We start from the raw sequence: 13,836 nt of genomic DNA on the forward strand, positions 1-13,836 counted from the left end.
AAAACAGGCTAACGTTAGATAACTGGTCAAGTTACCAAGCTAATAAACACTTAACAACAACGTTAAACAATAAAGTTGCTAGCAAGCTTACCAACTTGGGTTGAATTCCCAGTTGCAGCTGCAGCTGTCCTGAGGTCAGGGGCTGGTTTTGCGCTGGGTTTTACTGCTGTTTGCTAACTTTATGTAACCAAACATTGCAGGAGTAAGTTATCCCACCACGGGACGCCGTTGTACATCACTCTGAGTCAATACTCGCAGTGACAGGCGTCTGATTTCATGTGTGTAGCGCGTGTGCGCACACTAGCATGTATGTTGTCAAGGAGGTTTAATAAGAACTGCACACGCTGCTACACATAACGTGCAGTCAGTTAACACTGTGTAGTGGAGCTTTGACGATAATTAACTGTGACATTTTAAAGCGTGGTTAATAGGGAAACCGGTTAATTGCTACATCCCTAGTCATATTGCAATAAATAAAAATTTAAGACGATATCTAGCCTCATATAGCGATATAATATCGATATAGTGCCCAGCACTAATTGTAAGCCTTGAGAACACACTGCTGCTTCTAACACTGTTAAATGTGCTCCAAGCTGTGCCAGTCTGGAGATGTCAATCATAATTCAGCAGTCACTGGGCCAAACTGACATTTCTTATCAGTGGGTCGATTGGAGCCAATTCACTTCATTTTCACTTCATCAGTAATGACAAGAGACTCATATTCCATGGATTGGTTTAGCTTATAAAGCTTTCAGTTTGCAGCATAGCACAATTGTGGACTCTGACTAACTGACATGTACGCCTGTAGTGGGCTCGCCCCTTTCGAAGTTGCCATAGCTCTGAGTTGACAAAGACACAGCATGAGTACAGACAACTTAGACAGCAAAGTATTGAACAAAACTGCTGAATATATTGCTGCTCCGTTGTGTTATATATTTAATCAGTGTATAGCAAGTGGGATTTATCCATCTTTGTGGAAGAAAGGAAAAATTATTCCATTAATAAAAAACAATCGATTACCTTATAATGGGCATAACTGTAGACCTATAAGTATTCTGCCTGCACTCAGTAAAATATTGGAAAAGATCATTCATACACAAATTTGTAATTATTTCCAGAATAATAATTTGATGACTAATTTTCAGCACGCATATAGAAAGGCACATTCGACTAGTACAGCTCTCACACAAATGACTGATGGATGGCTTAGAAGTATGGATAATTCTGAAATAGTTGGTGTGGTTATGTTGGACTTCAGTGCTGCTTTTGATGTAATTGATCATCATATTTTAATTGAGAAATTAAAGAGCTATGGATTTTCTCCCTCTTTTGTTACATTAATGAAAAGTTATCTTTCATAGAACTCAGCGGGTTTTTTATAATGGTTCTTTATCTAATTACAAAAGTTTGTGGTTTACCACAAGGAAGTTGCTTGGGTCCTCTTTTGTTTTCATTTTTTATTAACGATTTGCCCTTAACTGTTAAAAAAGCATCAATGACAATGTTTGCAGATGACTCAACTGTTTACTACGCTTCAGATTCATGTGATAAAATTAATCATGTTCTGTCTAGAGAATTAGATTCTGTGTATAAGTGGGTTAGTGGAAACAAATTAGCATTAAATATATCCAAAACAAATAGTATGATCATCGGATCAAAACAAAAATTGATGCTAGGATCGGAATTAAAGTTACAAATAGCCGGACAAAGAATACAACAAGTAGAAAAGGCTAAATTGTTAGGTTTTGTTATTGATAGTAGTCTCTCATGGACAGAACACATAAATACGATTTTAACAGAATAGGATGTGGCATTGCAATAACAAAAAAATGTCGTCAATATGTAAATCAGGAAAACTTAAAAAATAGTAACAGAGTCATTAATATTATGTCATTTGTCATATTGCACCGAGGTGTGGTCCTCTGCAACTAAAAAGGACTTAACTAAAATTCAGGTGAAATGAAAAATGAAACAGCGAGACTTGTACTGGGCTGCTCAATTAAAACAAGTAGAGATCAGATGTATTCCACTCTTTCTTGGCTCACTTTACACCAAAGACTAACAGTTACTTTAGGTACTATGATATATAACACATTGACAATGAAAATGCCTATTTCTCAGTTTAATCAATTAGTGTATTGCAACTCCGTGCATAATCATAACACCAGAAAGGCAAATACTGGTCATATAACAATCCCCTATCCAAAAACTAATTTTATGAAGGAAACTGTCCTGTATAGAGCTATTGTCATCTGGAATAACATTCCTATTGAAGTGCGTCAGCTTTGTAATAAGCAGTCATTTAAAAGAAATCTTAGAGGTTTTGTGTTGATGTAGGTTTTTATATGTTTTGATTAAAGTTATTATATTAATATTGTATTAACATTTAGTCCTACTATGAATGGAAATTAGATTGTATGTATGTATGTATGTATGTATGTGTATGTATGTATAGATATGAAATGTGTAGCGATTTTGTTATGGTTGAAATGTGTATATTGTTGTTGTAATGTAATGTAATTTTTTTTAGAATGGACCCCAGGGAGACTAGCTGATTGCACAGACTTTCAGCTAATGGGATCCTCAATAAAAATAAATAAATAAATAAATGGGTTACAATTCATAAGGTATGCCAGTCTGTAATAACTAAACCTAATTTAAAATGTCAACAGGTGTAATGGCTCTGAAGAAGTAATAGGAAGCTCAGGGTGAATGCTCATATTATTTATGATTCAGGGTTTAGCACAAACTGCACCTGCATTAAAACAAATCCAAGAAATGGAATTATTATGAAAAGGGCCTTTCCTGCAATGACAACACTTATGGTGCATATAATTTCATTAAGACGCCACTGTGCCAAACACTCCATGAATGCCTCCCAACTTGCAGTCTGTCTAGCTGTGTAACAGATTGGGGACTATGGGTCTACATAGAGCACAGTGTGAAAGAGTCATGGTAGACCTGGCAAAGCCTGACCTTATCCCAGTCTGAGCTCACACAGCAGAGAGTGGCTTATCTCTGCAGCTTAGGACTGAAGAGCTGCTAAACTTGCAACTTTCACTCTTCTTAAGGTACTGTACAACTAAAATCCTTATCTTTATCAACACAGGGGTTACATTTTGTTTACCTGTGGTCAAATGAGTCCTTCTGGGCATTACCTTTCCTTAAACAAAGGGCAGTAAAAATCCCAAATTAAAAGATGGAAACTAAACAATCTGGTTTCAACCTACAAATTACTATGTTTAATTCTGAACAGTTATACTTTAGTTTAATGTTGTGCTTCTTGTCTGTTCATTTATAATTCTAAAATGCAAACAGGTAAAACTTTAAAAGAAAGGGAGGCCTGAAGCATGCTATTAGAGACCGAAGATAAAACATCAACCCTTATTAATGTACTAATTCCTATTTTTCAGGAAAACTAAATAACTGACATTATTCACTCTCCACTCCACTCTAGAGAAAACAGTTAAAACATGGAAGTCCATATTTTTATCCACTTAATTATTAAAACTAAATGTGATAGCAACACTTTATTGGTTTTTCAACTTTAGCTAATCCCTCACTTTTTCTACATGCCAAATGTAATCATTCAGGGGTTCACAGAAGGGAATACATAAAGACAAAGGTACTACATGAAAAAAGAAGTGTAGATATCTTTTACATCACCCAGTATTTTTTACTAAACCTAAAAATTGCTCTCTAACGACTCTCTGTAGCAATCGGTAAGCCTGTACTGTAAGCCAAAACTAAGTGTTTATTTTCTTTTGGCTTTAAACCTGGAAATCCATAGCAGATTACAGCAGGAGCTTGGAAATTCAGAAAGGCAACATAAAATATAAATCCACTTTGAGATCAAATCTTGATAACAAGTAGTGTCATATTAAACTGCAGGTCTTGGGCTAGGTCTGGCTATTATAAAAGCAGGACAGGTAAACTGTTGAACTAGACAAACTGGTTTTTTTCATCATATCTGAAAAGTGTGTTTCAAGGAAGCTCTGTAACACAACAGTAATACCACAGACTGAAAACAGAAAACTTTCTGTACAGTATAGAAAAATAAAAATAAAAAATGAGGAAAGACACAAGACATTGAAATAGAGACATTGAAATAGATTCAAGTAGCCTATTTCATGCAAGCGCCAGACCATTACAGAAACCAATGACATCCCTGCAAATAACTACCCGTGATTTGACAAATGGCCAATATTTGATGTGAACACACTGCAGCATCAACACACCATTAAGATCTCACCAGACACTATGAGGTGTGGTGAGCCAGCACCAGTAATAAATAAATATAATGTGCAATAGCTAACTGCTGTTTTATCATAGCATAGTTTGCAATTCTAATGGCCCAGGGAGTGCAGCACAGGACTTATTTATACCGCCAACTGCTTATCTTGACACTGGCACCAGTGGAGATGAAGACTCACATATGCTACTTAAAATTCAAGAATAACAAAGGAGAGGAGAGTAATTAAAATGTATAAATAATAAGAGTTAATGTGCACCTTTTATTTTTAACACTAACAGGTCTATTAATCTGATTTAAAAATCAAAAGTGGAAAACATGGCCAAAATGCAGATTTACATTACACCAACTTCCAAACTCGGTTAAGTCCTACTCTCTCTGACCCAAAAAACTGTTATCAATTACCCCTAGTGACTATATCTTAGCACTCTTAACTACAGCTGCTTCACAATACTAGTCTCAGCACGCACCTGCTTTAGGAGGTGCCTGGCTCCTTAAGCTAGCCTCTGTTCCGCTATCTGTATCACCATTACTTTTCTCATAGAGGTTTTTTTCATTGATCTCTATAAAAAGCTGAACCTGAGCTAATTTGACATTAACAACAACATATTCCAAGCATTTGCCATTTGCACACTGGGAAAAAGCCTCACGAGCTGTAGTTGTGGATAATGACAAAATAAACACGTGTTGTTTTGTGTTTTATCTCTGTTAAAATGATGAGGTCATCATATTTTACTATCCAACGTCTCCTGTAAGGCTGGGTATGACAGAGGACAGAACTTAGGCTATGTATTTAGCAGCACTGTCTCTAATGTACTTTGTTCAGGTTTTTTTTTCCCCAACTAATTTTAGGCCGTCAAAACAAAAAATAGGCAGCCTGCCTTTGATTTTGAGATGGAGGCAAAACCAGATTCCCTATCTCAAGAAGCACTTGACTGATATTGACAGTCAGATATTAACAGTTTATCACAGCTTGGGACTGGGTGGTGAATTTGGTCAGGGAAAGTAAATCACACTGCAACATTTACTAAAGTCATCTGAATTTTCTGTAGTTCTATCTAGCTAATCTAAGTTAAAATCGTGCAACATTACATTCCCCCATAACTTAAATGTTTACCAGCTGACTCTGTGGCTCATTCCTTCTTTTAAATCTTCTTCTCAAGCAGCTCTGCTCTGCTAAATAACCAGACCATAATAACAGAAGCCGTTATCATAATAGGCAACACCACCAGACAGAGACCTGTTAATGGCCGTCTAGTGTCGCCTAACAGCAACAGCAGACAATCGTGTCTTCATAGCTTTCAACAGTGTTACTAACAAATGTCCAAATAATAATGTTTTTTTCCCCTCAACTTACGCAAGGAAGCCTCATACTGCTTCAAATGATGTGCGTTTGTCATATAATCAGGGTTGTCTTATATTTTGGCCAATGATGTAATTGAAATCAATTTGTACAGATTTATTTTCACTTTGACATAAAAGAGTCTATTGTGTTTGTGCTTATCAGTGCAAAAAGCTTCATTAATCCACTACAATGTATAGGCCCTGTATTTATTTTCATAATGAAACTTTAAACTAGTTTCATAAGAGAAAAAGCCTCAAGACCCTTAATAGTTAATAAAAGTAAGTTAACAAACATTTGTTATTGCTTACTCTGGTAGTTATACCACTTAGGAAAAAAAAAAAAAAAACCTAAGTGTCGACATCATGCCTTCATAGCGTGGGATAAAAGATGATAAGAGGCTGACATTATTCACAAGTCTAACCTGAGTGTTTTACAAAATGGGAAGTATCAGAAGTTGAGTGATCGCGGCCTTTACTTCAGCCCCACAGAGGAGCTTGTTGAGAGCCCTTCCAGTGTTGTGCAACCTGTGCTCATTGTTTCCTCTGGTGCTTCACCTTGTGATTTCATCTAAAAGCGCTTTCAGTTAACCCTGACCTCAGCCACACTTAGCGCACGCACATGGAGAAAAATAAGGTGTAGCCTAATGACAGACACTTTATTTAATTTCTTCTCAAGATGAGTGCAGGGTTTCCTTTGAAATCATTTGGCTACAAACTCACACACAGACACTCATAAACACACCCGGCCGTTATCACTAACAATTAGAGATGTTCCGATACCAGTATCGGCTCCAATACTGCCTAAAACGCTGGTATCGGTATCGGGAAGTACTGGAGTTTATGCTCCGATCCGATACCACGTAATAAAGAAAATCTACATTAAAGTAGTTTATTTATGTTCTTTTTCCGTTATAACTGACTGTCAAACTGGAGAATAAAAGAAAGTTCTGGGGCATTCATTGTTTGTGTTTGTTCATGTTTCACAAAGAGTTTAACCTGAGCCAGACAGACAACAAAGATAGAATTTATATCACATCCATACAGGGATAGTAGTATACAGCTGTTAAAACATAATAAAATATATGACATAATGGTATCGGATCGGTACTCGGTATCGGCCGATACACAAGTTCAGGTATCGGAATCGGTATCGGGCCATCTCTACTAACAACACACATTCACTGTTACTCGCATGCAGTTCACCACCAGGTTTAAGTTTAGATTGATTACAGCAGTTGAAGAGAACAAAAGGAAACAAACAAAACCTCCTTAGGATATAGCTTGTGCTGTTACTTGTGCTTCAACCATAGGGCCCATGTTCAAGCCATCATGATAGCAAAGCCTACAGAATGACTACTAGCTCCAGCAGCACTGACTGTAGCTCCAGCAGCACTGACTGGTCTACAGCTGTCCTGGCACAAACATCTCCTTCTGGAATCAATGGATATTCAATACAATCAAATTAGTGAGATATTTTATTTAAGCATTTTGACCATCTACTTCTAGCTTATTTTTGGAGGAATTGGGGAAGTTGCATAGAACAACAAATGCAGAATGAGTTGAGCCTGAGCTTGAAAATGACTTTAAACACGAAACAGTCGTTTGTGCCTCAGTTGAGAGAAACAGTGCATGATCAGGTGGTTTGCTGGCCTCCTGTAATTAACAACCTCAGCCAAATCCAGCCAGGCATGACCAGCAAATTAACATGCAGCAGCTTTCACACTCTATCCCACAGATCTGCTCAGTGAGCAGAAAACCAATACAGGGCCACTCTGAAAATAGCCCAGACCACAGATTGTCCTTTCAACTCCAATACCACTGATACTACGACTAGTTTCAACAAGCTGGTTATAGCAGATTTCTGTTCCTGGTACTACAAAGTCACAGAGACAATGAGACATAACTTACAACATATTTGACTATTTTAGCTTTTTTCGGACAATAAAGTTGAAGGGGGTCTACGACAAGGTCAACAAGCTGCTAATAACTCAAGTTTTGTACTAAATATTGGTGTGACACTTGAACTTTGAATTTCAGAGCCCCCTAGAAATTTTGGCTGACATATAAAGCAAATTCTCTGCCATCACACATTATGACAGTTTTGTTTAAATACACCACAGCTGTTGACATTTTACCATAACCATATGAGGGAATTAATCCTGACAGCCTTACTTTTCATCTGAGGTGAAATGCTTCTGATTTCCAAAAATACTGCTGTCAGCAATTAAATGAGGCCAGCTATATTCCCTCGTCCCTGTCCTGTCCTCCACAGCAGCACATCTCTCATCACTGCTTCCTGTCCACACAGGAAGCAGCAGCACCAGGAGGAAGTCCTTCCTTAGCTGAAAGCACGGTGGAATCAGGGAGGCTGGGGGGACATCAACATGTTGGCCTTTCTATCAGCTGCTGGACAAACAGACCAGCCTTATCTTTAACTGCAGATGAGGGAAAGAAAAACACAAAGGGCACGCAGCCTCCACTTTGGTTGTACTAGTCTTGACATTGAAGGTGTGCTATGATAGCAAAAAAGATCTAACCATGTTAACTTCCAACAGTTTTTTGCTCAAGCTTCTGGAAACTATTTAGCTGATAATGGCTTTCACAGTTGTGACACTGTGCAAGAAATCAATAAAACAGCAAACATACCACTGTGACTGATGCGTGCTTGTCTGATGCAAGCATGCATTAGACACTTTCCACTGACTTCTACTGCAGACATACAATCACTGGGAAGTTGTCTCCGAAAGTGCCTAATTTTCCATCATCTGGGCGATATTAATGTGGTATACAGTTCTCATGTCTTGATGTATTCAAGTTAAATTTGATCAAAATCAGTCACAGCAAGAGGTCTTAAAGGTTCAGGAATCAAGTTATATTACTTTTTTTTTAATACTGTAAACAATGTTATTTTGGCAAATATCAAAACATAGATAAAGCTGTAATAATTATCAGAATATCAACTTCACCTATATTACTTTATTGTGTAATGGCGAGTTGATTAGATTATTAAACTGCAATACTTAGAGACCTTCATCCTTACCAGAGACAAACTCTACGTACAGAGCAATACCTGAGCATAAGTGACCTACTTTGACTGAAATTCTGTAGAGAAAGAACATCATACAGTACGTTGCACTTATAATGAATCCAATGCAGTTTTCCTCCATAACTCACAATTCCCTCCTGACGGCTTTCTTCCTCTCCACACTTTCCTAAAGTATTCACTGATCCCGTTTTATGTGGAGTCCCCAGTACTATGAAGGTCGTCTTGGTTGTAACAGAAGGAGTACTCAGGTGATATGCAATGAAAAACATATATCTGCATACCTGCCATACACTTGCTGTATTGTTTAGATGTGTTTTTGAGACAAGCAGACTTAGCAAAACAGAATGGACATAAACTATTTAACTTGCATGTCATTTGCCTTCAACTTAAGCCACATGTTTTGCAAAGTGGATTTGGACTCTTTAGCCATCGTGATTGTTGATCAATGAATGAAACCATAAGAGTGGATTGGAAATAGGTTCCATTATATGTAATACAAAACTCTGATGTGCAGCACAAGTCAGGCTTCTACAGTACAGAGCAATTTCATTTATTTTCGAGTATCATAGTGAAGGGAGACAGGGCTGGAACAACAGCCACACAACAGATAAATACTGCACTTCCTTGTCTAATGAAAGAAACAAAGGACTTCACCAGTTTACTTTCTTAAGGTTTACATTTTTCATAATTTTCAAATGAAATATCTCTAGGAGGATAGAGTAACTTGATAGTAGCTCACAATGCAACCAGCTAGAGGAAAGCTATATTCTCACTTCAGCCTATTAAGTATTACAACTGTGGCTTATGTTTGTGATGTGTCGAGACACAGAGTTGCAATTACTAGGTTTTTAAAACAGCCAGGATGACACAGGGCTAAAAGACAACAAAGGTTGTGGTAATGTTAGGCAACTGCTTCTTTACGACTGATGCCCTGACAAGGCAGCATCGGTTAGCATTGGCTGGCAAGTTAGCCGCAAGAGGAGTTAGCTCATTTTAGCTAGCCTTTTCACAGTGCGACTTGTCTGATATTAGTACGTAAAAAAAAAAATCAATAAAAACGTGTGGTGGTTGGCAAACACTTCAAATTGCAAAGGTGGTTTTTAGAGGGATTTTTTAGTACCTGTCAGCTAGCTTGCATTTGTCAGGGCAGTGACAATCAGCCAGCTAACCTGACGCCTTGTCTGACGTTAGCTGTCGGCTGGTGCCAGCTAGCTAGCTCGGCTAGCTAAGCCTCGGCGATGCAGCATCAAAAGCCCGGTGACATTTAACTCACCTAACAGTGACCGGAGGTGTTTGAGCCGGGTCAGTACATCCTTCTTTGGGTCCAGAACTTTCTGTGTAGATTTCTTGACGTCTCCATGCCCCCTTCGAGTGAACATTCCGCTGTAAAATGCAACCGTGGAAGCTGAAATCACCTGTGTTTCACCATACACCAAGCCTCCAGTGTAACTGTCACTTTCCTCACCACCACTCTATGTCTGCTCGGTAAACATTCGTCTGACGGCCACTAGTGTCCTGTTTTTTTTTTTTTGGGTGTGTAAACACGGAAGCTCAGCCTGACAGAGAGGAGTGGTCACATTATATGAATACGCCTCCTTGTTTATAACCGTTTCACCTTGCACTTCCAGTTGGTTTTAATCAATTTTCATTGCACGTTACAATTTTCTGTTTTCATGCATTTTATGCATAATGAATCATTTCAACTTTCAATTTACTTTACTTAGGCCTATATATTTTTTAGTTTAAGGCCAAGCTATGCATCGTGACAACAGGGGGTTTGTCTCGTTCAAGTCCCACACTCTTGCATCTTGAAACAAGAGAGAAAGCCAAGCTTACTTACTTGCAGTAAACTTTAGGTTAAAGACTAGCACTTATCTTCAGGGACTTATCGATTTCACTTTAGCTCCTACAGTGGAGGTTTTATAAATGGAGGCTGGGGTCTGGTTGTTGCAATAGCTCCCAAACGCCCTCTGGTGTTTAAAATAGTTAAACACAATTCACTGGGAACAACAATATATAAATGCATGGAAAGGAGACGAAAGAGACTTGCAAAGGTGGGTCTCTTTAATGGAAATAGCCAACATGTTTTAGATTAGATTGTTTGTATGTTTGGGATAACTCTGCAACTAAAGAGTATATTTTTAATGCCTATTTAATCTGCAATTATTTTCTTGATTATTTTTTGATATAGCCTAAAACATCAGAAACAAACAACAACAAAGTTATCATATCCAAACTTGTTTTGTCTGACCAACAGTCAAAAAAACAAAATAAATAATAACCGGTGACTTTGGGGCATTTTTTGTTCTTAAAATGGCTTAAAGATTTATCATTATTAAAGTAATTAAATTATAGCAGTAGTCAATTATACATTTTCTGTCAATTCACTTATTGATTAATTAACTAACATTTACAATGTAGACTTTTTCACCTTCTCCAAGGGCTTCAAGAAAAGGTAAATTATAATGCATGTTTTAACACACTTCAAGAGTAGAACAGTGTTTTGTATTTAAATGTATGCACTGCAGCAAGGACGCATTTAGCATAGGCTACATGTCTGATATTGAAAAAAAATTGGATAACCACAGTGTAGTGGCTTCAATGTTTGTCATTAATACATTATCATTACAAATAAAAATGTGTGCAATTTTATTCATAGACTAGACAGTTTTCCCTGCAGACATATGGACTTGTCATAACATGATAAGCACAGGTGTATTTAATAACATTAACTATAGCTACATTCCATTTGAGGGTTTTAGTTCCAGGGCTCTGGTATTGTGCATGTAGGTACATGTTGGCTCTAAATGAGTCATCGTAAATGTTATTGATTACACGCAAATGTGTCTGCTGTAAAAAAGGTCTATTAAGGTGTAGGTGTTTTTTTTCTGAAACAAGTTTATGCACATCAATGCATATGCCTTGACTGTATCTTACTGTATTTAACTCCAACTCAGAATTTTTTTTTAGGTCACTTTATAGACAAAGCCTGTATTAAAAATACTGTGTGTCTCTCTACTAATATCCATAGCTAACCAATTGTTACAATGCAGTTATGAATGAACCAAGGAACCTACTGTAAGTTCCAGATGAAAGACACCTGTATTTTTTTTATATTCACGCTATGGTGAAACTTACAAAGAGAAAAACGGTAGAACAGCTTCACTGCTCATTCAAGTCGCTGCCACTTGACACTTTTTGAAGAATTAATATCAGAATACAAGGGATTTTTCTTAAATAGCAGAGCTCTCCTGCAGTTAAAGTAAACTCATGGTTATGCTAAATTGAACAGAGTTCAGTGTGCTCATGACTTTAATGGATTTTCAAAATAATTTGTTCTACATGGTTGTGCAGACATCAAATTCCATCTTGGAAATGAAAAAAAAGTGTTTATGTTCTGAGATGAATCTTAAGTTTGAAGAAAATTGGATGAATCCGTTAATCAACTCCAACAAACCGACATTCCGTGCAATCTCACACTTCTGCTTGTCTGAATCTATCTGTCTTATTTGGAAGGCAATTAATTTTGAGGCTAAGCTGGGGAAATTATTTTATTTGCACATTTTAGACACATCTCACTAAAGACAGAACTTAGACTGTAGAGCTCAACTTGGTGACTGAGAAAACTTTTCAGATTTATGATTAGTCTATTAATAAAAAAGAAATAAACATATAATGACTGTGCCACTGTCCCCACTATCAAATTACATGTTATGCGATACTGCAGTTTTTGTTCAGGCTGTATATTGTAAGATAAAGTATTATAATATAAAAGAATAGATATATTTTTTTGAATTTATTGTACTCACAAAAAATTCAAGTGAGACTCACTGTGAGATTCGGGGATGCCTGAATTTACCAGGAGGTGGCGCCTAAACCATTGGGGATTTAAGGCAAATACACATACCAACACAAGCTACACATTTCATTGAGTTTCTGTATATTTTCATGAATACAAAGTACACTCCCAGCAATTATAGGATTTTAATTGTATAAACAAAAGTGAGAAAAGTATTTCATATGACAATAGGGAGAGAAACTAATCAAAGAACATGTAACAAAGTATCATGAAGGATAGGTTTTGTTTGAATAACTCAACTCTGAAAGTAAAATAAAAGCATTGACAAAAATCTCAACGCTTAGAAGTTAACTGTGAAAGATCTTATACTCCATAAAGGAGACAAGTCTATTTTTTTTCCATCTACCACCCTCACATATTGAGCATTGAAAATGTTTTGAGTGTTTGTTTCTCTTTTTCAAGGTTCTGCACAATGGATGTCTTGAATGATAGGAGAGGGAACAGAGGGTGGCGAGAGCAGAGGCCGAAGAGGAGGAGTAAAAAGAGGAGTAAAATCAGCCTTTGCCCTGCAGTTTGGTATGACACTCATTATCTGAAGTGGGCCATTCTGAGAAAGGAGGAGGTTGCCTGTCACAACAGATGTTGATTACACAAAACAGGGTAGTTTGGAAGGATGCGTGAATAAAACACAAGCTTGCTCGCTCACACACACACACACACACACACACACACACACACACACACACACACACACACACACACACACACAGGGTTATTGTTGGTGCTTTGTCACCAGTCTTAATTGATTGTAATCACCATTCCTTCTTGGCAAACCTCCCCTGTTCTTGAAGTACAGGTTATTGCTCATTATCTAAGATGGCATGGACCTACGATAACCTATCAACAATAACAATGGGACTGCATGTTTTCTTCCCTCTTTAATCTTGCACCTGGAAGTATTTTTGGGTCCAGCTCATTTCTGAAATTATATACCATAGACTGGGACAATTCAACTTTTACAGTTTGCTGTAGAGCCCTACACTTCTTTCTCAAAGATAGTTCAGTGCCGAATTAGACAATTAGGGTGCCAACTGTGACATTACTTTTGAATGAGATCATTTGTTCTCATTTATTCAAAATGGGATTTCCAGAGCATAAACCAGCATAATTTATTCTTTTTCATACAGGCCTAGAATTGCCAATTGCCAGTGCCTGGCAGAGAAATGAAGGCCTCATCATGACCAAATGGTGGCACTGTAGCCTTACAAATGTAGACCTGCCTTCTCATGGCCATGCTGTCGGACTAATTCCAATCCAAGGTTTGAAAAGCACTTGTCTGCTCTAAATTGTTCTTATAAAGAGCTTGGAAATACTTGACTTTTCTCCTTATGTGGT

The 13,836-nt window shown here is 37.4% G+C and overlaps 1 protein-coding gene across 3 annotated transcripts in view; it reads right to left on the bottom strand.

Moving 5' to 3' along the window:
- The window catches only part of ralgapa2 (Ral GTPase activating protein catalytic subunit alpha 2), a 110,469-nt gene extending 100,272 nt beyond the window's left edge, over window positions 1-10,197 (bottom strand). For all 3 annotated transcript variants that reach the window (XR_003691049.1, XM_028565089.1, XM_028565090.1), the window contains exon 1: window positions 9,916-10,197. Coding sequence is in view for 2 of the 3 variants with exons in the window: in XM_028565089.1 (XP_028420890.1) it covers window positions 9,916-10,021 (106 nt within the window). In the remaining variant the exon portion in view is untranslated. The remainder of the gene's footprint in view (window positions 1-9,915) is intronic.
- Between the last annotated feature and the right edge of the window lie 3,639 nt (window positions 10,198-13,836).

The sequence above is a fragment of the Perca flavescens genome, chromosome 20 (assembly GCF_004354835.1).
Source record: "Perca flavescens isolate YP-PL-M2 chromosome 20, PFLA_1.0, whole genome shotgun sequence".
Classification (NCBI taxonomy): domain Eukaryota; kingdom Metazoa; phylum Chordata; class Actinopteri; order Perciformes; family Percidae; genus Perca; species Perca flavescens.